The sequence below is a fragment of the Nipponia nippon genome, unplaced genomic scaffold (assembly GCF_047370975.1).
Source record: "Nipponia nippon isolate SJK-2023a ecotype South Korea unplaced genomic scaffold, ASM4737097v1 scaffold_6, whole genome shotgun sequence".
Classification (NCBI taxonomy): Eukaryota; Metazoa; Chordata; class Aves; order Pelecaniformes; family Threskiornithidae; genus Nipponia; species Nipponia nippon.
Window position 1 is genome coordinate 10,598,602 of NW_028262380.1, and position 22,514 is coordinate 10,621,115.

Genomic DNA, 22,514 nt, shown 5'->3' on the forward strand with positions numbered 1-22,514 from the left:
TTCTACAACAGGATTGCAAGTTTTACCTGGATTCAGACATCATGTTTTTGAACATGGGAAGTTTGGTTGAATACTATAGCACTCATGTCTTGCCTAGTCACGACAGCCTGATTCTTCAGTGTCCTTATGGTTACTCTAAACCAAGGTGACAGGACTGGCATAATTCACTGACACTTAAGACAACTGGGTTCCCTGCTGCCCTTGAATTAAATGTGGACTCCTGCCACTGCTGGACATCCCGCTCTTTGCACACAGAGACCGCGTCTGTTTCAGCCATTTAGTCTCGCATGAATTGTATATAGACTCCATTTAATGAATTCTTGGTAAAACCTTACAATCCGGATCAGTGGATTTTACAGTCTTTTCTTTTAAAAAGATCTGAACTGATTATGCTGTGAAAGCTGTCCATGATACCTACACCTTTTATAAAACTGCTGCTATTACTATATCTCCTTGGAATGTGGAAGATGGACACAAACAAAGAAGTGGTCTGAATACAACCAATACAGAAAAGGGAAACTTCTGAAAGTATATCAGAAGTCACTTGTGACAGGGAATACTAATACTCTGACTTGAAGGTATTACTCCTTAAGTCATCACTGGTGCTCAACTGAGAGTTTTTGTATCACTTATATAGTTGGTGTGTAAATAATGAAGACTTCTATGCAAATTATTTGGTTTACTCTAGGTAAAGATGATCAGGAAATGTGGCTTTTTTTTTTTTTTTAAGCCACCTCGTAGTAAGTGTAACTTCTGATTACAATGTCTGCAGTAATCAATATCGGGGTATTATCCAACTGATATGGTTGTGGCACCCCACATATTACTTAATGACATGCACTTCGGGTAGGCGTGGAATAATATTGACTTGGCTTTCATGGCAGCCCTGTTACGTAGTTCTGAACTGGAAGTGTAAGTGCCACTAGTATTTTTAATGGGTATGAGAAAAGAGGAAGGACTACTTAATCTTAAGGGGGAAGGGAGGGAGTCTCTTGAATACCCTAAATCCTGACTAGCAGTTTTTTCTCACATTGCCATCATCAAAGGTTCTTTAAAACAAAGCACAAAATAACCCCTGCAACCATGATTGTGATGCCACTGTCACTCCATAAATCTTTGTGGTCAGTCTCTTAGGATCAGGTTGTCAGCCCATTGCATTCCGTTCTGCTCTGTGGCAAAACATACTGCCCTAGTCTACTTTTTGTAGTTCAACAAGATTTTTTTCCATTATTACAATCGTTACTCAGTCTGTAGTTGCGTGCAACATAAAATCCATTTTTAACGTACTATCAGTGACGGGCCTTAGCAGGGTGCTTGTGATATTTGTTCCCTAATGTTTTGGGGACAGGTATCCTAAAACCAAGGGCTTGGTATTCATGCCAAAATATCCTCTTCCTAAATTTGAATAAAGAGGAGAAATTTATTTTAATGACCTGTTAAGTAACAGAGTTGATTCAAAAGTACTGTTGTAATGGTCTGATATCTCTAATAATGTTTACAAGACTTGTAATAATAATAATAATAATTAAAAAAAAAAAATATCCTGTCCCTCCTGAAACAGGAGAAGGTATCTAGTTTCTATCAGTCTGAATCCATATCCATAAGCTTAATTTTTTCTGTTACCTTTTCAATGCTTATACATGTCAGTTTTAATCTTGTTACAGTTAAATGGTCATGACTTTAAAAACATAAACAAAACCATTAGAGCATAAGAATTTTCTGTTTATGAAAACAGTAAACCAGGATTTGATCCCTAAGGGATTTTCCTTAATAATGAGATGTAATATTGTGACTGTACATAGGAATTGAGGCAAGAAACTCTGTCTCTTGCAGGAGAGACAGACATACACAATATCAGTCTTTTGATCTCTGTTCCCACTGTAATAGGTTTAATGTGCATAAATAATATGCAGTACTTATATTCAACAGAATCTGGAATGTTGGATATTTGAAGTTTCTAATTCCTTTTATTTCAAATGGGTATCCCTGTGGTTCACTACCCCAACATGATCCACTCTGTAAAGAAGGCTCAGCCGACAAAGCATTTTAAAAGTATTTTTGGCATATAGATATATGTATATCAGAGCAAGTACCAGTTTCTTGCAGTATTTACCCGTACTGTTTACAGAGTAAACTTTTCTTTGTCTGGGAACAATTGACTTCATTGTGTCATGACAGTCATACTCGCAGTATGCTATCTTTGGGGCCCTATTCAGATACTTAATTTTTTTTTTTTTTTTTGCAACAATGTATTCTGAAGATTTTTAAACTGTAAAAATACTTATGTAATCCAATACATGTAAAACATAACACTGTCTTTACCTGTGTAATACAAGATTTGCAAATATGTAAATTTTTGTGTTAATTTCCTTTTTTATAAAAATGTATATAAAGTAAAAGAAACATTTATATAAATGTTTCTGAAGTGGATAAACTTTCAATGCCAGTTCACCTAATTTTGTGCCGTTGTCTTTAACTTCATGGGGTGTGTTTTAATGCTTTTCCTTGTAGTTGTGTTAAATAGTGCTTGATTCTTCTAACCATGAAGTTAGAATTAGTTTTCAGCCTCTGTAAGAAGCAAATCTTCATGTAAACAACACTATTAGAAATTTGGCATTCTGGTCATCAGACGGTGTGGCTGGGGATGCAAATTCCCCATCTTCTGTTTACTTCAAAGTTTTTCCAGAGTGCAGGGTTGAGGACTTGAAGCATTCATTTTATCTATGGCCACAAAACGCAAGTATGACCATAATAAAAAGAGCATCTCGGAGGAACAGGAATGTTTGAGCAAGAAAGCCAAGCCTCCAAAGGTGTTCTTCAGGAGCTTGCTGGGGAAAAGAGGACCTTCCCATTTCCTAGCACCTGATAGCCCTTCTGCTCAGAAACGTCAGTGTAACCTGGTAGGCTGACATCTGTAGGTTAGTACAAGTATGGTAGGCTTACAACCTAGTAGGTTTACATCTCTGATGTCTCTGGAATTCAAAGCAGGAGGTACAGATAAGGATGTGCTAGCTAATCTCCTCCTTCCAGAAACAGGTGGAAGGGTTCCAAACAAATCTGCAATCCCTTACACTCCCTCTTCTAAGTCATCTTGCTCCTACATACTATCCTAGTCTCTTTTTTTACACAGAATTAGGTGAAGTTTAAATTTGCTCAGAACTTCAGTTTTTACAAGGATGCGAATAAGCGGTGAGAGTAGTCACGGCCTCTGGTGCTTCATGCTTTGGGAAGTTCAAAAGGGCTTTACTGTGATTATTTTGAATTTGGGGACATCTGCTGGTCAGCCTGTTCCAGGCAGGGTTCCAAGCAACAGGAACGGAGCTGCTAAGCGTGTGCACAGAGTCATTTGAGTAGAAATCAATCCCAAGTGACTTCGGATAGAAGCTGGAGATTAAAGCTTAACTTCAGGTGGAAACTTGATGGGCCAGGTCTTTGAAACTTAAGACATCTTTTGGCTCATGTTTCTCACATAAGTAGCAATGTTATTTAGCAAAATCATCTGAATGTCTTTTAACCTAGATGACAATGAAATTAATTGGATTTTATATTCCTGTGTTTACTCTTAAAATATACTTTGAGGTAGAATTTACATAATGGACATCTGACCACAACCTAAATTACCATGAAGCATTAAAGAGTTGTTCTGAACACTAAACACCTAGCAGCAAGCAAATCACGTGATGTCGCAATAGTTTCTACCTTACTAAATAATCAACTCTTTGAAGTCAAGGAGTTTGTTTTTTTTTTTCCTAGCAATGGGAGTGTTTGAGATGACCATGAGTACAACCTCTTAAATAGGAGAGCTCATAGTTCTTTTACTACAAATACTCAAAGCACCAAAAATGCTACTGAAACTTTTAGAGTAGGTAGCGTTTGAGCTCACTTCAAAACTGGATGAACCGAAGTGATTAAGTTCAGTGGGCTTAGGGTATGTAGTAAGTCTTGTAGCATAGCCAGCCCCCAAATCTGTTCCTTCAGGACTTCCATCGCTGTATCTTAAGTACAGGATGGTCATTACTATCCCTCACCTGTGTCTCCTTCCTTACAGCACCTAGTTGCCAGGGCAATGGGTAATCCAGCCTCTCAGGCTCGTGGCATGGCCCTAATGGGCAGGTAATCTTAAGGATATCAAAGAATCATTTTTAACATCATTTTACTCACAGATATCTCTACTGGAGTTGGTTTGCACAGAACTGTTTGCAGGATTAGATCTCTGGATATATAAAACCAGGGAAAAGCATCTTTGAGTTACCACTTTTTAACAACCATTTCATACTAACCCCCTCTGCGTACGCTCTCGGCACAGCTGGGTCTTGCATTGGGAGGCTGGTATGCGCTTAAATTCCGACCTCGAAAGCTTTTTGCATGGATGGAGTTTTGCACCTGTACTGAAGGCCAGTGATGTGAAAGGTATGTTTACATTTTCCATGTAAACTTATTAAAGGGTTTTCTTGCGGGATGAATAGGGCAGGATGTACCAGGTATGGCCTCACAAGCTGTCTGCTTTAGGCTTCAGTGATTACGTTGTGCTTTAATTTTACACTGTGCTAACATTCATGCTTATTTATTTTTCCAAGTAAATGCCAGCCGCACCTTAACCATGGCAGTACTGCTGAAAATGTGCCTTATTAAAATTAAATGTGATTTAAAGGAATTCAAAATTTGATATTCTAATATTACAAAGCTTCTCCCAAGATTAATTTTCTCCTGTCTATAGTAATAATTGAAGTATTAAATAATTTAAAATATTTTTCTTATGCTTTTTAGCCCTCCTCATTACTTTGAACTTGCCCAGGTATCTTTTTTTTCCTTTCTTTGTTTTACTCTCCTGGGTCTGTTTTTAAGTCCTACCTTTTCAAAAGTTCCAACTTCTGGTAGTGCCACTTCTCCTACAACCAAGGATGAGGATGTCATTAGAGAGCAGCTAAAACCAATCTCGGCAGCTCTAGTGCCACCGGAATTAGTACAGAAGCAACTTGTAGAGAACATCATACATCTAGAAGGCACACGATGCTTAGGAAGTCATAAATGTTGCCATTAAAAGAATCAGCCTTACTTGGAAAAGGATTTTGGAAAAACAAACCCAAAGCTCCCCAAAGAGCGCGTTGTAACGTTGAAAGAGAAAGTTGTTTGCTTGATTTGCTTTTGGCTAAAGCAATCATTGCATCTTTGGTTGTGTTTCATTGAAACTGTTATTAACCAGCTTGAACCATGAAGCGAGATTTACATTTAATCTCAATTGTGTATAAAAATTTCTCTATGCCCCCCTGAGCATAAAGTCAATATTTTTCAAACTTAAAGCCAAAGTGGCCTCTCAGTTTAATAGATTGTCTAAGATCTGGCAACATTTAGTATCGGCCTGTTCCAGCTGTTCTGTACTTTCCCCACCTGCTGCTTCAGTTCTCTTCATTTTTATTTTTTTCAGCTCAAATAAACCTCAGATGTGGTTTTGTTTTGTTGTGGAGGGAGATGAAAGTAGACCAGAATACATTATTTTTTCCTCCATGTAGATGTTCTCTCAAATGTTTCTCAGCTATATATACATTAAGGATCGTTTCTACATACTAGTTTCAAATCACTGGGAAAGTTCTCCTTCCTTACATAAATCAGTAAAATTCAAAAAAGCAACTCCCTCCTGTGAAGAATATGATGGCAGCTGGGACAAAAATAAAGTTTCTAATAGTGCTTTTGACATAACCTTACCTACACTGACCAACTTCAATAATACCACACATAAGCCATGAGATATTATTAATGCTGTTATACACAGCTGAAATTAAGATAGCCCATTACATCATTTTTAAAAAGGCATTTAAGTTCAGTAAGTTCGAAGAATAATCCCTCGTGAGCTTTTCAGTAGTGACGCCACACGTGCGTAAGCTCACTTGCGCCAGCGGAGCCCTAGGTGCCAGTGAGGCGCAGCACTTCGAGGGCTGCGCTCGGAGTAGTTGGTAAAGGTAATTTGTGTTTGTCTACGCCCGCCCTCCCGCCGCTCCAGGGCTGGCGTGGCTGACCAGGGACTGGCTTTTCCTTTACTGGCACCTGACGAGAAAGTTTCGATACCAAGACTCCCTTTTTGAAGGCTGATGGGAAAACTAGCAAAGAATTCACATACTGGCATTGTTTTATTTAGAGGAACCAGAACTTTGCCCGAGAAGTGGAGTAAAAGGTCTGTGTGAGATGAAAACGAATGATGACAGTAGGGAAGTCATCAAGTCCTGCCCCATCAGGAGCCTGTCAGGATAGAACAGTTCTGGCGGGCCAAGAGGGAAAGATCTACTTTGATACCATCACTCCCAGTTCATAGGTAAGAAAACTGACCTGGAACTGCTGACGTGGGGTGAGTGCACTCCATGTAAAGGAAAAGATAAATGTCCTGATGCCAGATCTGTGCCATCAACTCTCGTTGATGCAACATCGAGGAGTGCGAATGCCAGGTAAAGAGGCCAGTTGCATAAAAATAATTCTACAGTATTATTTTTCTGATACCTAGTAAAGCCAAACTAAAGTGATTTGTAAATGAATACATTTGCATCAACTCTTTTATTTGAGACTGTATGATGTAAGTTGAGTCCAGTGCTGCTGGTGCTTGAGGAAAACAGGTTACCGTGGAGGAGGCAGCACCTGGAACATCCATGCCGCCTAACCAGGACCGCGTTCCGGCACCTCGCGTGGGAACGTTGTGCTGTCTGTAAATACGTGGTAGTATTTTTCTATTTTTTGAAGGGCCAGTAACCGTTCTCCAGTACACGTGCAGATGGGCACCCAGCAAGTGCAAGCCTACTGGCAACAAGCTCGTCTCGGTCGGTTTCCCAGACCCCTCACCAGCAGTGCAAAGATCTTGAAGGAGTCAAATACCCCAGGCTGAAAAATGCTGTGCAGTTCATATTGTACCTCTTGTTGTTGCTGTGACGCTGTTAACTCCAGCTGGTAAGAGTTATCACGGACAGACAAGTTCTTCATGTCTTAAATAATGCAGAAGTGCTTTTTCAGATTGTCTTTGATGCCGTATTTCTGCAGCACAGCGCGCTGCTTTAGCACGTGTCAGTACGTATGTGCCCTCCCTTATGTTTCTACCCTTTGCCTTTGCACCAGCACGGCCGTTCCCGCAGCTGGGCAGAGGCAGTTCAGGAACCTCATCAGGCCAAAAACCCAACCGGCAAGATTAACACCGCCATGCATCAGCTTTAGCAGTCTCGGGCTGCAAAGTGAGTTGGTTGCGTTGGCTGATTCAGCAGAAAGCTGGCTTCGCCCCCTCCCTCACCCCCCGATTTTTCCATCAGCTTAGGTGAAACAGCATCTTCTCTGGCCTCGCCGTTATGGGATATGATGCAAGGGGCGGGGGGAACCTGTGACCTTGGGCAGGTCACAGGGCAGGACAGCAGAAGAGAGGGGTAAAGGAACAGCACTCTTCTGCAGCATTTCACCACTAGGTCGAACAGGTGCGATGATAAAACACATCCTTTGATCACCCTAAGCTTCTTGTGACACCGCACCCGCTGGTTACACAAACGCTTTAAGCCAGCATTGCTAGCGGAAGAATGACCCTGCCCTCCCTGGTCCCTGGGCGCTGCTGCTGTCCTCAACACGTGCACTGAGCTGGAGAGGAACACCATTCAGTTTAAAACAAAGCAGTATTTTTTTGCTGAGTTAGTTTTAACATGGATCTATTCTCCCATTTACTTCACCAGACAAGAAGAAAGAGAGCTTTATGTGTTGAATGCTATGGTAAAGAGAGGAAAGAGAGGTAAGCGAGGTGCCAAGATGAAGGAGAGTTTTGACAGATACGGTCACCTACAGGCCAAGGGGAAGACAATGTGAGAGGCAGGCGCAGATCTGCGGAGCACCTGCAAATCTCATTGAGTAGACTTTGAACAAGGACAAAAGTATGCTATCCGGTACGTAAACACATCCGCTGGGCTCAGCAGGGCTCAGCACCAGACAGGTGAAGTGACTTTAATGTTTTAGGCTTACAGCAACAGTTCTGACAAAAAAAAGTTCACACATGATTTGCTAATTATTAGTAATTACACTAAAACGTGTCCTATTGTGGGATGTTTTTGATAGACAGACCTATGTCCAGCAGTGCTTCTCGTCAGATGTGCCATCACTTGACAACTAAAGCACTGCTTTTGGTGGCTGAATTCACACACAAGTTTACATGTATCTCTATGGCCCGTTTTTCATTCTGAACAGTGAACAAATGAAGATTAATTGTCAGAGAGCGTGAACTAGGTAGGTGGCGTGTTTCCTCGGTGGAGGTGGTTGGAGCAGGCTAGATTCCTCCTGTATTCCAAGGGAGAGACGCTTGTGGCTCCTGAAGGCACTCATCAGGTTCTGCTAGCAGCAGTCTGTTTTTCCTTCTGATCGTACGGGTAACTTGGGGGTGGGGGCTACAGATAACAGAGGAGAAGAGTTCAGTGTTTCTGAAAGCGTGTTCCCAGACCCCCAGCTCTTCATTTGGCCTGAGGCAGGCACTATTCTATGCAACAGTTTCCAAAAAGACGCGTAAAGCAGCAGTCTTAAAATGAGATAGAAACGATAGTAAAAATGTACAGAAAATAAAGACAGCTAGCAGAACAAATTGACTTCACAGTTGGTGCTTTATTTGCAGTGACCAACAAACTGTGGGGTTATTCTTGCCACACAGCTCTTCAAAAGATTTAGAACATCTAAAGGGACGATTTATAAAGATCTAATCAGGCCTCCTGTATAGAAGCTATACGAATGAAGCGCACAGCTTCTCATGAGGCCGGGGTTCACTATCCGGAGGCCATTCACTTCACCACCTGCAGCTTTGCAGCTGCCTCTCACCCTCCCCAACCCAGTTCCCAGCTTTGCCTCCTCTCGCTGGGTACCCGCGCTTCTGGATCGATCGTGACCGGCTCTGTGCTTCCAGCGGTCAGATATCGTCGCCGCTGTGCGTACAGGACCCTTATCGTAACGCTTCCTGGGCAATTACTTGATTTCTGCCCTTATCTCTCAGCCCGCGGTAAGATAAGCTTCCCAGACGACGCGCTGCTCCGCTCTGAAGGGACCCAGCTCCACAAGAAGCCCCTTCCCCGCGTCGGGGGGCTCTTCCCGGCCTCCGCCCAGTCGCTCGGGAACGGCCCGGCCCTTCCCGGAGCCCCCCGACCCGTGAGGCGCAGCCCCGGCCGAGGAAACCCGCTCCCACCGGCGCCGGCGGCGCTACCCGCCATCAGCGCTACCCGCCGTCGCCAGCCCCCGCCCGCGTCTCCCGCCGGCCAATGGGAGAGCCGCTTAGTCGCCGAGCGTGCGCCCTCCAATGGGCGGCGCGGTTATTGGCCTGCGGCCTCGGGAAGCCGCACCCTGTCAGGTGGGGGCTGGGGCCGCTCGGTGGCTGTGGGGGAGGCGGGAGCGGAGCGGCGGGAGGCGGAGCGGGGGCCGGCGGCGGCGGAGACGGCCTCGTCAGCGGCACCGGCTGCAGCGGCCCGTTCGTTCCCGCTCCCTCCTGCCGCCCTTTCTCATCTGCCCTCGGGTGAGCGCTGCCGCGGGGGGCTCGGGGAGCGGGGGGAGGCGCAGGCGGGCCGCCGCCGGTAACGGTCCGGGGCGGGGGGGGGGGGGGGGGGGGCAGAGGGGCGCAGCAGTGGGGGGCCCTCGGGGCGGGGGGGCAGCCGGTGGCGGGGGGCGGGCGCTGCGGAGGGGCGCAGACGCTGCGGGGAGGGGAGGAGGGGGGAGGCGAGGCTGGGGCGCAGACGCTGGAACCGGCTCGTTCAGCCCGGGGCGGCGGGGAGGGGAGAGGAAGGGGGGTTGTTGTCGTCTCTGCCTTGAAAACAAGCGGCGCCGGGTAGGGGTGTGCGTGTGCGCGGAGAACACAGCTGCCCGCCGCTCGCAGGGTGGGCGGGGAGGGGGGAGTTCGGGTCTGCGGGGTGGGGGGTCCCCAGGCGCTGAGGGGGACGGGGGCGGTTCGGGGGTGGAGGGGCAGGTTCCTGTCAGCCCTCCCGCGGGGGAGACGGGCCCGCCGTCCCGGCCCCGGCCCCGGCCCCGGCCCGCCGCGGGGAGCGGGGCGGGATGCGCCCGCTGCCGCCGCAGCGAGCGGCTGCTCAGCCTTTGCATCTCCACTGCACCCAAGCGCTGCGGCTGCTGGCTCGCCCCCCGCCGCCCTTCTGCCTCGCCTGCCCCTTCGCCACTTCGAGGTGACCGGCGGCTGCTGCTTGGCAAAATGCGGGCATTGGAGCGTCCAAATCCTCGTCCGCAGAGGACGTAGGAATGAAGGAGGAGATGCGGCGCGTTTGTGCGGTGTTATTGATTGGCGGGGTACCAGCAGCAGCAGACGGGCAGTTGTTTTGTTTCCTCTGCTGGAAGGGCTATCTGTATTCCAGCATTTCCACTGTCTGCTTTTGATGCAAAATGTCACATGTCTTGCTGCGCATAATTACTGCACGGTCTCTATGCTGCATTTAAGGTTGATTCTTAAAGTACGTTTGCTGTAGGTAAAACTAGCAATTAGGGAGGGGGAAAATCCAGTCAAGCTGGAAAAATATGCATGGCTGTACTCAGACAGGGGGCTAGGAATAGCACTGGGTTTAAATCTTTCATGAGATACTGCTGTAGCTCAATGGTGTAAGCTCATTGCTGGTTTTGTTTTATTCTCCGCTTTTTGGAAAGTTGCTATAGATCATACCATTATCATATACCAAAAGTATTCTGTTTTCTTGCATGGTGACGTATGTCTTTATATGGAGCTCTACAAAACATGTCTATCTTCAGCTTGTGAACGCTCAAACTGCAACTACTGCTAGATAATTCCTATATGCTTTGCTGAAAGCTACAGGTATCTCCATGCACACAGCCTACTTACAGCTCTGTGTTCTTGTAACATGACTGAATGTGCTAACAAGCTACTCAGCAGTTCTTAACTGCTGCAAATTCATGCTTTTTTGTAGAATAAAGAATTTATTTTCAAAATAAAGAAATACAAACTATTTCTAAAATAGGCTTCCATTTTTCTTTATTAAATTGACTGATTTAACAATTCTGTGCCTCAATAAGGAAATATTTATTTTTACAGCTCTTTTTAGAGCTGTTGTATAATAAGTGAGAAAAAACACAACTATGGGCTGGCTCCTTGAATTAAGGAGCAGGTGGCTTTGGTATTTCTTTATATTCAGTAAGCAGATTTGATGTGATCATGCAAAAATAGTCAAGTGAACATAATGTTCTATGTAGTTTGCCTCAGTTACAGAATTTAAACCTGGTGGTTTTCTTAGGAGAGTTTTCAGGAACAATTGCAAGTTTTTACGTCTTCACTGTAGCAAGATAACAATATGCGCATTACTATGTTTGCATGTTTAAGTATCTTGCAGTTTTATTGGAGCTCTGTTTTCTGTATGAAGTTCCACACTGAGGACAGTGCTTTTTAGCCAAAAACTGCTGTGTTGCCTGAATGTTTTCTTTTTATGGTTGGCTATTATAAAATGGTGTGGGAAATCTGAACATTTGTGCTTCATCTGAAACAAGGACTTTTGCTAATGTGTTGTGCCAATAAGTTCATTAGAGTATGGTTCACTAATGCTGTAGAGCGAAGAAGGTCACTTACTGAATCAGTATTTTTCTGTGACAGTTCTTTTTAGACGTCTCCAACAGAAAATGACTCAACTCTGTTCTCATTCTTTGATATTCACCATCAATATTAAATGCTATTTTGCATGTACGGAATTGGATCACTTGATGAGGTTATGTGGACAAACCCATTTGAGCACTGGGAGACTTTCAGAGGAGTAAGGATGAAGCCACTTCCGCCCCATTCAGGTCTTGGTTTTTGAAGGGTAGCTTCACAGCATGAAGTGCTCTTAACAAATCTTCTCACCCAGCATTCTCTGACTTGCTATAGGAGGAAAAAGCTGGATTTTGAAGTAGCCAAGTTTGTTAATAAATAGAATAAAATATTACAACTGGAGGTTTCAAACTAGGATGCTTAGCATGTTGATTGCTAGTAAGCATACAGCTTCTACGTGACAAGTGCTTTCTAATTCTGAGGAGGCTAGACAGTAAACCTTGTACCCACTGCTTTTCTGAGTTGTAGAAATAGTTTTCTTAAATAATTAAGAACTGTAACAGTGGTGAATAGCAAGTAATTTGTAAATCCCAAACTGTTGCTGTGCAAATGAGCCAGTCCTGCTTTAAGGGAAAAATTCATAGTAACAAAACTTGCCCACTACTTTTATGAAGGAGAGCATATCAGGAAAGTGTCACTTCTGTTGTGCAATGAGGACACCTGAAGCATGAGGACACAAAGTAAAAAATAATGCTAAATTTCTGGTTTTGAGGGCTTTTAAATTAGAATTTACTCTTGGACCATGCTACATGGCAGAAAGCAATCTCTGAAATAGCACTGTATTAGTAATTCATACTGTAACTAAATATTTCTTAGATACTTTTAGAGTGATAGGTGCTTTATATTTAAAGAGTGATTGTGAACAGATAAGAATGTAAGTTTAAACTGCTGATTCTGTTGTGCAGGTCATTGGACATCTGTTGAGGAACCTGTCTAAAACTCTTCTGATAAATTATAGATCTTCTATATTTACAGATTCAAAAGCAGGTATTTTTAAAAAATAGTAGAAGCTCCTAGATTACCTGAGTTTTGCAGTTTTCATTCATATAATTTAATCAGCCTTCTCAGGGGAATAGGAAAACATTACCTAGTCTTGCCACTTATTCAGCATTTCTCTTCAAAAATGCTCCCTTTTGGTAGGGCTGAGAACATTAGCTGTACAAACCTGTCAGTAAAGAAAGGTGTAAAGTGTGAATCATGTAAACCAGTTTATTTGCTGAAGAAAGCTTTTCATTAGAGGTAATAATGCTTAAAAAGTACTGGTTATACAGATATTTTGATCTATGATAATTTTTACTTTAAAATTACCCTTTTCTATGGTTACTTTTCCTATCATTTTAAAGTACTGCATGTACAATAATAGGGTTCCATAGTAATTTAATGGAACACTCAACTTTATGATAACATCTGTTATTATCTCAGTAGGCATTTGTTGTTTATTGAGAATAATCTTCATAATCTTTAGTCAAATTGAAGCAAATAATTGGTTTCTTTCCTCAACAGTCAGAGGATGTTTTTCACTGTGGTCTTGTCAGTTCAGAAATTTCGGTGGTTAGTAGTTGCAAAAGTTGTAAGGGCAGAGACTCCAGGAAACACTTTTTAGACCGTTTTTAGAACTACTGCCTTTTCATTCTAACCAACAGTCCTGGTCTTGAATAAAGTTTAAGTGTGCTGCTACTTTGGGGAATTTTAAGTCTTAACTGTTCTTCATTTCAGGGCAAATTAAGTTTTAGTGTAGAGATGGATTTGAATAACTACTACCAGTCAAGCTGGCTGACCAGCATGTATGCTTGCTGGCTTTGCTGGATTGACTCTTTGACCGTTAAGAAGAAACTGAAAATGTTGTCCTTGAAGGCGTAGCCAAACAGGAGTAACAACTTCTTCAGCACCTTCCTAACTTCCTCCTTCTGACCTTGCTTATTAGATTGCATTTTGAGAAATGATCTCTGCCTGCTCTGTTGGGTACGGTTATTATTCAGTGAAAGATGAACCTTTCAACCTCAGATCAGTTGCGTTAGCAAGCGGGGTATCAAAAGAGTTTTTCACTGTCACTTATTTGAATGACTTTCCCTGCAGATTAATTGAAAATTGGCATATGTGAAAGCACATTTCAGTTCCGTTTTAAAACTGAGATATTAAGAGCTACTCTTTAAAACTGAGATTTGGAGTTTCCATGCTCTTCAGACTAATCAAATATTCCTTTGCATTTTTAATTGACTAATGTATTGGGTTTTGTCTTTTAAAGTTATTGATTTTTACACCATATTTTGTGTATGGTTTTCAGATCTTGGCTCCTGAAATCTGAAAAGATAGACCTCTGACGTATTTTACTCCCTAAGATTTTCTTTTTCTTCCATATACTGGATTGAATTGCTGAAAGGGGGTCATGGAAACAGTGAACAGTAAACGCAGTTAATCAGTAACACTTTATGGTATCTTTGATACTTTCACATCAAATGAGTGGATAAATGTTAAGTTGTGGTACATTTATGCACCAAAGATTAGGGGAAAATCAAATTACCTAAGATCATCTAGGAATTGGTTGGAATCAGCAAACACATAAAAGCAACTTTGGACTAAAAACTGTAATTTGACTTGAAGCCATAGAAACTTATTTTAGTTTATTTTGGGTTTGTTTTCACTTTGTATTTATAAATTTCAAATTCTTGTTGTGGTGCTTTTTATCTGTTTTTTTATCAATACTGTTTCAGATCTTGAATCTTGAGAGGTCTGATACACTATTTCAGCTTTATCATAGCTAATGCCAGATTAAACCAGCAAGTGTCTGGGAAAACCTTGACCCATGAAGATTGTCTCCTGTGTTTTTTTTTGGTTGGTTGTTCTTTATTTTGTCTTTTTTGTTATATACTACTGAGCATAAATTTGCTGTTCCTGTGTTGTGACTGTGGGGGTGGAGGATAAGGCATCTTTTGAGTTTAGTTTTCTTTTAACAGATGAAACAATTTCTTTAGGTATTGTTACTACAAAATATTGATGAAAATCTATAAAGTATGTATGTATGTGAAACATCCATTCCATCTAAAATTTAGCAAAATAAGACAGTGCTGCTGTTGTGCATTAGCTGAGAGAGGCAGTATACTTGGGGTTTTTTTCCTACAAAAAATCTTGTCTAACATAGCTTTGCATAGTGATCGTGAATCAACACAGCTTAAAGTATTCCAAAGTTAAAGGGACTTACTTTATTTTTCTCTTCAACTTGCGAACCTATTAGCTACATTCAGCTAAATGTAACAGGAAAATGATGACTTCAAACATACAAAGTTTCTGCCAGTAATATATAATCTGGTTGCCAAGCTTGTGCCCCGACTAAGAGAGGGGCGTGGATCCTGATTTGTTTTGAGAAGCAGGAGCATCCGGCTGCGTAGCCATTACGCCCCTGCCTGCCAGTCAGGGTATGGGTAGCTCCGAACCAGTTGTTGTGTATTTTGCCACTTGCATGGCCAACCTGGGTGGACCAGTGCTCAGGTGAAGGGAGGAGCAAGGATGGACTCACACAGGCTGTAGAGGGAAACATGAGGACTTGGGATAAAAAAAGGATAAATAGGGAAGCATAGGAGACTTCATTTGCTAGGAAGTCATGTTTCATTAGTACTGTCATCTTTCTCTAGGTGCTTTCAGTTACTGGAAAGTTTTTCACGATTTTTGGATAAAATTCTACTCAACTAAAGTGTTGCTTTATTTTTAAATGTCACTTCAAGTTTCCATATGATTTGAATAGCAGATTCAGTGTAAAGCACAAGATTCTATTTTGATTCCAAAGTAAATTTTCTTTCCTTACTGTGGATATAATTTTTAAGCCTACTAGTATATATAGCAAGGTGTGGGGGTTTTGGTGGCTTTTTTTCTTTCCCCTCCCTTGGACTTAAAGTAAAATTTATTAGATGGTGAGTTTTCAAAGATATCCTGATAATTTCAAAGAAATTCTACCCATTTCTGGTAATAATAATAACAACCTGGAAGCACTTCAGAACAATTTTGTATCTTTTATGAGTGAATTAAGGATGAACATGTCAGGAAAGTGGTGTTTGTTTTTGTAATTTATTTTTCATAAAGTGTTGGTGGCCAGAAGTACACAGTAAAAATTTATTTGATTATGTAGAACATTTGCAGTGTAGTATTAAATTATTTTGGAATCTATTAATAGGCAGGAAAAATAAATTAATAATGATCTCTAGATGTTTGCTTAGCTCTCAACTGTACATATGAAATGAATCTTTTTTTTTTCCTGTTTGCTCATATAGGGATTTAGGTAAAAAGTTAGTAAATTCTTTAGAGCTTTCCCAAAGCAAGTGAATCGGACATGGTTTGGATGGAGAGGGAGATAAAATATATATGCTTAATCTAAGGGAAAGCTATTATGTCTCTTATGTGTCAAGGAAAAGTGGTGGACTTCTGTGCCTTGGACTCAGAGAGGGCAATCGTATTGTTCTCTTTGATTGCTGCTACTTGCAACTGAATGTCTGCCTGTATGTTTTTCCTGCTTTACTTCAATCTGCTTTAGAACCTGTGCTAATCCTGGTGCTGCTGAGTTACGGGGATCGTCTTATACTGAGCTTCCTGCCTCTCACCTGGAAAGAGAGGATGTTTGTGATTGCAGCATAGGCTAAGGAGTTTGACAGGTGGGACGTCCACTTCTGGATATGCCATAGTCTTTATTGTTGATCTAGGACACTTTCTTTGACTCAGTCTGTTAACGGAGACGTTGATTTAAGGGCAAGGAAACCCCAGTTAAGATGCCTATACCCTTGCTTCAGAGTTGTGGCATGGTAGTCCTTCTGGTATCCTCCAGTTTTCCCTCACTGCAGTGACCTGGGGAGAAGCCAAGAGCAGAGAACACAGTGAACAGTTTGCTGCACAAATTGGAGGAAGGTAGTCTCTCAAACTGTCCTCTGGCCTGCCCAGCTACCAGAAAATAAAGAGCGTTTTGGCAGCTGGTCAACGAAAGCCAGAAGTGGTGAACAGAAGGCTGGGAAGCATGGTTAAATTCTGAATGTCAGCCAGAAAAGCTGGACTTAGGCAGTCTTGCAAATTATGAGGGCAGCCTTGTTAATTGAACAGTCTGGCTGGTGGAAAAGTTGCCTGAGGCTTAGAGTCTTTATGGGTCAATACTTACCAGTAAAGTGGGGAGACACCCCTTACCCATCCCTCAAGCAAAGCTCACAATGTGAAAAACCTTTGTAGCAGCATCTGCCGCTTCAGCGGCATGTTTAATGGGTTTGGGATCCTATCTAATGGGAGTAGGCTAAAGTATTGCAATAGCTGGTCTCCCAAAAAGACTGAGACTACTATTTTTCTTACTTTTTTTCAGTCATTAACATAAGTATGATATTTATTGATACTGGGATAGTGTCCATTATGCTAATTATTTTTGAGCATTTATTAAAACAACCCCAAAATACAAAGAATGCTAAAGATTGCAGAATGAAGAGATGGGAGTAATTAGTTACTTAGGATATCCTGGGTTTGTTTTTCATAATGTCACCTTTTTAAAGAGCTTAAGCTTATTTCTGCATTCCCTGGTTTTGAGGGCATTAAGTCATTACTGTGTTCACATATGTTGTTGAAATATGTTAGTTCTGTAATAACTGAACTATATTTTCAGAAATTCATTACACCTCCAAGTCAAATGGGGGCACATTATTGCACATCTTCAGTAATGTGGTTACTGGAGTCACTTAATTAAGTATGAGGCAGATTTCGAATGCCTCTTTTTCTTTGCAGACCTTTAATCAGAACTAGACACCTGCCTAAATAATACTCTATTCATTATCAGTTATTGAAGACCTGTTGTGGTACCAAATATTTAACGGTAGAAGGAAAAGATTAGGTCATTCAGTCTAAAATTTTGTATTTGCTACTTTACTTCTTGTACTATAGTTTTTGCTTGTTCAATTTAATCCTTAATTTGATGTGTTAATCATTAATGAATAGGATAATTTGAGTTCATTTGACTGAAACTCAAATCTAAATTTATTCTTTCAAGGATTTGATGAGCTGAGAGTGTAATCTGGTAATTTTCTCCTCCCTCCTCTCTGTTGCTATAGTAATCCTAAATTTGAACCTTGTTTCTGCAGACTTTTTTTTTCCTTCAAGTAAGTTTTGTAATAGCTGTGCAGTGTGTTCTCAAACCAAAATATTGATAATACAGGTTTTGTTGTTGCTTTTTTTTTCATTTCGATGTAATATCTGAGGTGAAGCTGAAATTAAGCAGCCTTAACTTGCTTTCTCTTTTTATAGCTCTCAGGCCCAACTAAAGCAAAAAAAGACCCAAACCTCTCTCTCAGTGTCATGAAAAGCTGTTAATAATTGTCATTATAGAAGTGAATGTTCAAATTGTAAAGGCTGTAGTTTAGTTTAGCATCCAAACGTTCTTGCAAATCCAGTTTTACAGCAATATTCAGGGCTGATTTGATGAGGTGCTTTCAGCTACTTCTGGCATAGCTGAACTTCTGATACAGCAATAAACGCAGATAATTCTGGCAACTGTATAAAATATTTGTGCTCTTACCAAGCTTTGATTTTTTTTTTTTTTTAATACGTAAAAAAGTGGAGATGCAAGATCCAACAAGGTCAATAGCAAATGGAAGAGAAGCATCAGGAGTAAGCAGAAAACCTGAAAAAGACTGATCACCTGTCTTGTAAGGAAGCATGGGGACAATTAAATAAGACTAAAAATAATTTAGATACAGGTGAAAGACTACATGAAAAGTGTGCCTTAATTTTCAGTGAGGACAGTTTTGAACACAAGCACACTGGCAAATAGGTCTTGCTGAAGTGAGGTTATAAAAATGATTTCCATAAAGATAAAGTCGAACTTCCAGGGTGCAGATCAGTGGGACTATGTAATAATATTTACTCTGGAATTTTGAAGTAGGTGGTCTGTGTAATTAGAGGCTCAGTTGCAAGAATTGTTATTAAATGTCAAGGCAGAAGGGTATTGGATGGCTGGTGAGCAGCAAAAGTAGTGACCATGTTTAGAGAAAATGGTAGTTCAGGGTAGTTATTGCATCATTAGTGTGACCTTAATATTCAGGGATTTCTTTAAATTTAGAAAGAGAAGCTATTCTATATGGAGGTAAGAGGAAAACAGGGTATGAAGTGATACAGCTCTTAACAGAGGAAGACTTTGTCAGAGAAGTCGAACGGCTCTTTTTATAAGATACCTGGCTTCTTGGAGAGGATACATGGTTAGAGCTGACCTCTTTTAACTTAGGAGTCATATAATGTGTAATATGATTCATGTAAAAACTAGGGTGATGTTTCTGTGAAAATTGATTTTAAAATGGTGACAGGATGTGTTGAGTATGGATAGAACTGGATGACCAGAAGATGATGTATTGGGAATATGTTAGTAGTGGAACTTGTCAAGGGTCAGTTTCAAGATTTAGTATTTTCATTAAAAACATTGGTGCATTCCTACTTCTTATGCCAATCTCGCCTTTAATCATCAGATGTCAAGTATCATCAATACAAAAGAAGGTTTTGCACAGAACGAAGTTAAGACCTTAGGACATGTCCAGTAGAAAAAGGAGTCATATTTAATAGCATTAAAAAAAATGGAGATGATCTTCTAACACTTCAGGATGACTAACCTATCAAAGTTAGCAACTGTGAAAACTATTAGGATAACGAGTATACTGTTATTGCCCTACTAATATTTTCCTTTAAAGAAGTGGGTGGTGTTGACTTTTTCTGGTGCTGGTGAAAGCTTATCTGGAATATTGTGTCTAATTCCTACCACCCGCCATCAAGTAAAAAGGGCATTTGGACTGGAAGAGGTACAGGGATTGGTTCCTAGAATGACTGAGGGAATGGAGAATTTGCTCTGTGAGGGGGACTCGGCATGTCTTGTTTGATCTGGGAAAACAAAGCATTAAAGAGGTTGCTCTTCATGAAAACATGAGTGAAACAACACAGGTGGGTAAAAAGAGCTTCTTAAGCTTGAGGTATGAGAACAAATGGGTATAAACTATCCAAGAATAAACCTAGTCTGGAAATTAGAAAAGATGGTTCCTAAGCAACCGAGGCATAGAAGTCTGCAACAGCCTTCCCTTAGGAGTAGTGGAATAAGACTGTCTTTAAGATGGAGCTGGTTAGCTTATATAAGGGGGAGGAGGGGATATAACATGTAGTTTTCCACAGTACCTTGGGATTTGAACTCCTTGACCCAGAATATCCATTTGTTCCCATGATTCCTGTCTCGTTAGTCAAATATGATACAGTAACTTGACCAGATACTGTCCAGAGACCAGTAAGTCCATAGGTGGTCTGTTTCTTGGACCAAGAGACCAGTTGCATTCTGAGGTATGTAAATGCTTATATCAAGGGGTAATAAATGTTGGACAAGTAGGATGTTTAAATACTGTTTTATGCAATATGCTACATTGTATCTTATGTAGTGGATATATATTATGTTTTGCATTAAGAAACCCCAAATCAACACAGAATAATTTAACAGATTGATGAGCTCTGTATTGTTTTCTTCTCATGCTGTCCTGTGTGATTGCAGGAAGCTGCCCACAACATGTGCACAGCTACATCATAGTCTTCATATTTCTCTGAGAATTCTCCTTTGAGCTGTTTAAAAAAACAAACAAACAAACAAAAAAAACCCAAAAAAACCAAAACTGGTGCAAGCTGAAGGGTTGATGTGGTGAAAACCTTGTATACCATGTGTATTGCTGTTCCTGTATATTGCCCTAAGACTCTGTCCGTCTAATAAGCTTGGAATGTAAATTTTTGAGGAAGCATTGTGCTTGTGTTTGCACTAATGAGACACTCCCATATCTCTGCATAATATAAGATTTTTAAAGGGTTTTTTTTTAAGGTTTTAAAGGAGACTTGACAAAGAAAAGGATTCTGCTGCCTTCTCCCTGGCAGAAAGACACTAATTGGCAAATTGAGGAATTAATGTTGCCTGAGGTTACAATATTTTTCTAATTTATTTAATTGTTATGACATGCTAAATCATGCTTTAATTCCTGCTGAGGTGTTTCAGACCCAGGAGGGAACTTGTAAATGCTCATTTGTGCAACTGTTTAATCTATATCAGTAGTGTAAGTTACTGGATGTGGTTTTCTTACACAAACAGAAACAGAGGCAGAAATACAGTATCTGCTTTATATTTTTCTATTCTCAAACTCTACCTTACCTATTTTTTTTTTTTATAAATGTTCATCTAGAAAGCTTCATTTTTGGAAGGAAGTTCAAGCATGGAAAGTAGTTTGGTTAGGACAGGATAGAAGTTTAATGATGTTTGAAAGGTTCCTTCCTGACTGTGCTTAATGTGCATTATTGACTTCCCTTCAGCTGTTAGTTGAATTTCCTGTTGATTTTAGCTACAAATAATTGCCAAAGCAGTGTATAGCCCTATCTGTGTGCTTTAAAGGGGGTGTGTTTTCTTTATTCACAAGTTTAACAGTATTTTAATGTTTTCAGAACTAATGTAGAAGACTGAGGACTAGACCTTGCTCTCTTAAATTGCTGTATTCACACATAATGATTAATATGAATGGTAAATACATAGGCATAACATCAGTGACTTAAATGGCACTTTGCACATGTTTAAGTGTTAATGTTGGCTAAGTTACTTCCCAAAGTGGAATTTTTGGTGAAAAGTGCTTTACGGTTATAATTTTGAAAGAATAGTTAATACTTTAGAGCTTGTGGAAGTGTTCGCTATTATATGAATATTGACTAAATTGTATTTAATTGGCTTTTATTATTTAGACATTCTATCTTGTCATTTACTGTTACATATGTGTGAAGCAGAGACAGTCTCATGTAATAAAAGAAAAAAAAATCCAATTTAAGTCTTAAACTGGAAATGGTCTCCAAAGAGCGGATGACTTAGCAGATGTAATCTTAAAGCTCTTGCAATGAGAATATATTTAGGAATACTGGTATTTTGAAAGAATATATGGGCAGTAAGAAAATTGTAAAAGCTTATTATCTTGACCTTTTTGTTCTTAAAGTATGGTTTTCAACTAGACTGTACAGGATTTGTCATGGTAACTGAAAAAGTGTCAGATTAAAGTAAATAAAGTTATTGCCTTGGAGTGATAGAAATAATAGAAATAATTTCTGAAAAGCCAAACATTTCTGTTTTTTCTTATTTGCTTTATGAATATGACACTGGAAGCTTATCAGTTTCCCCCTTCTGGTGAACCAGGTAATTTGGTTGTTAACTGAAAATATGCTATTAAACATTGGAGAGAAGAAAAAGCTTTCTGGCTTTCTATGTATTTTTAGATTTTTTTTTTTAATTAATTTATCTGTCAAAATTAAAGCTGAGTATTGCTCAGTTGTCTTAAATTGAAATAATCTTTTATTATGTGGTCTAGAATAGTATCTCCTGCAGATGTGGCCTATGCTATAGCTGCTTCTGAAAGGGATGCAAAGTTGGAGTAATTTATATTTTCAGCAGAATATTCACATCTGGCATTATGGTTTCTTATTTCATATGAGAGTCACGTCTGTTAACTTTTTTTGAAAATACTGCATCATGTTAGCTCATGACACACTTTTTTTTTAGTAAGTGTTCCTAGAGGTATATTTTTCATGTTGGCACTGTGCCTCATAAACACATAAAATCTAAACTGTCTTATAAAGTGAAGATGCACATTGACATGCAGTTTGATCTTTGGAGGATAAATCAGAAAAATCTTACTTCCCCCTCTCCCCCCAAAGAAGAGTGAGTGTATATCCTTTCCAAGACGTGTTGGATTAGATTCGTTTCCCTGTGAAAAATGTTGAGGAGTAGTTGGTGGAGACAGTAGCATCTGCACAGAACAAATTTGCAACAAGGAGGTACAGTACAATGACTAGATAATGGGCTGTTCAGCTTTTGTTACCATTAATTTCTTCCTGTATTATTAAAGATCTAGAAAACTGAAAGAAATTGAATTTGAGGTAA

At 40.5% G+C, this 22,514-nt stretch overlaps 2 protein-coding genes across 32 annotated transcripts in view; both read left to right on the top strand.

Annotated features, from left to right (window-relative positions):
* SH3BP2 (SH3 domain binding protein 2) overlaps positions 1-1,392 on the top strand; it is a 97,602-nt gene extending 96,210 nt beyond the window's left edge. For all 13 annotated transcript variants that reach the window (XM_087737849.1, XM_087737852.1, XM_087737856.1 and 10 more), the window contains one exon: positions 12-1,392. In XM_087737849.1, coding sequence (XP_087593975.1) covers positions 12-149 — 138 coding nt within the window. In that variant the 3' untranslated portion in view covers positions 150-1,392. The remainder of the gene's footprint in view (positions 1-11) is intronic.
* A 7,243-nt stretch (positions 1,393-8,635) lies between these two features.
* ADD1 (adducin 1) overlaps positions 8,636-22,514 on the top strand; it is a 67,021-nt gene continuing 53,142 nt past the window's right edge. For 18 of the 19 annotated variants that reach the window (XM_087737643.1, XM_087737647.1, XM_087737648.1 and 15 more), the window contains exon 1: positions 9,344-9,499. The gene's annotated coding sequence lies outside the window, so the exon portion shown is untranslated. The other variant, XM_087737644.1, reaches the window with a different exon arrangement.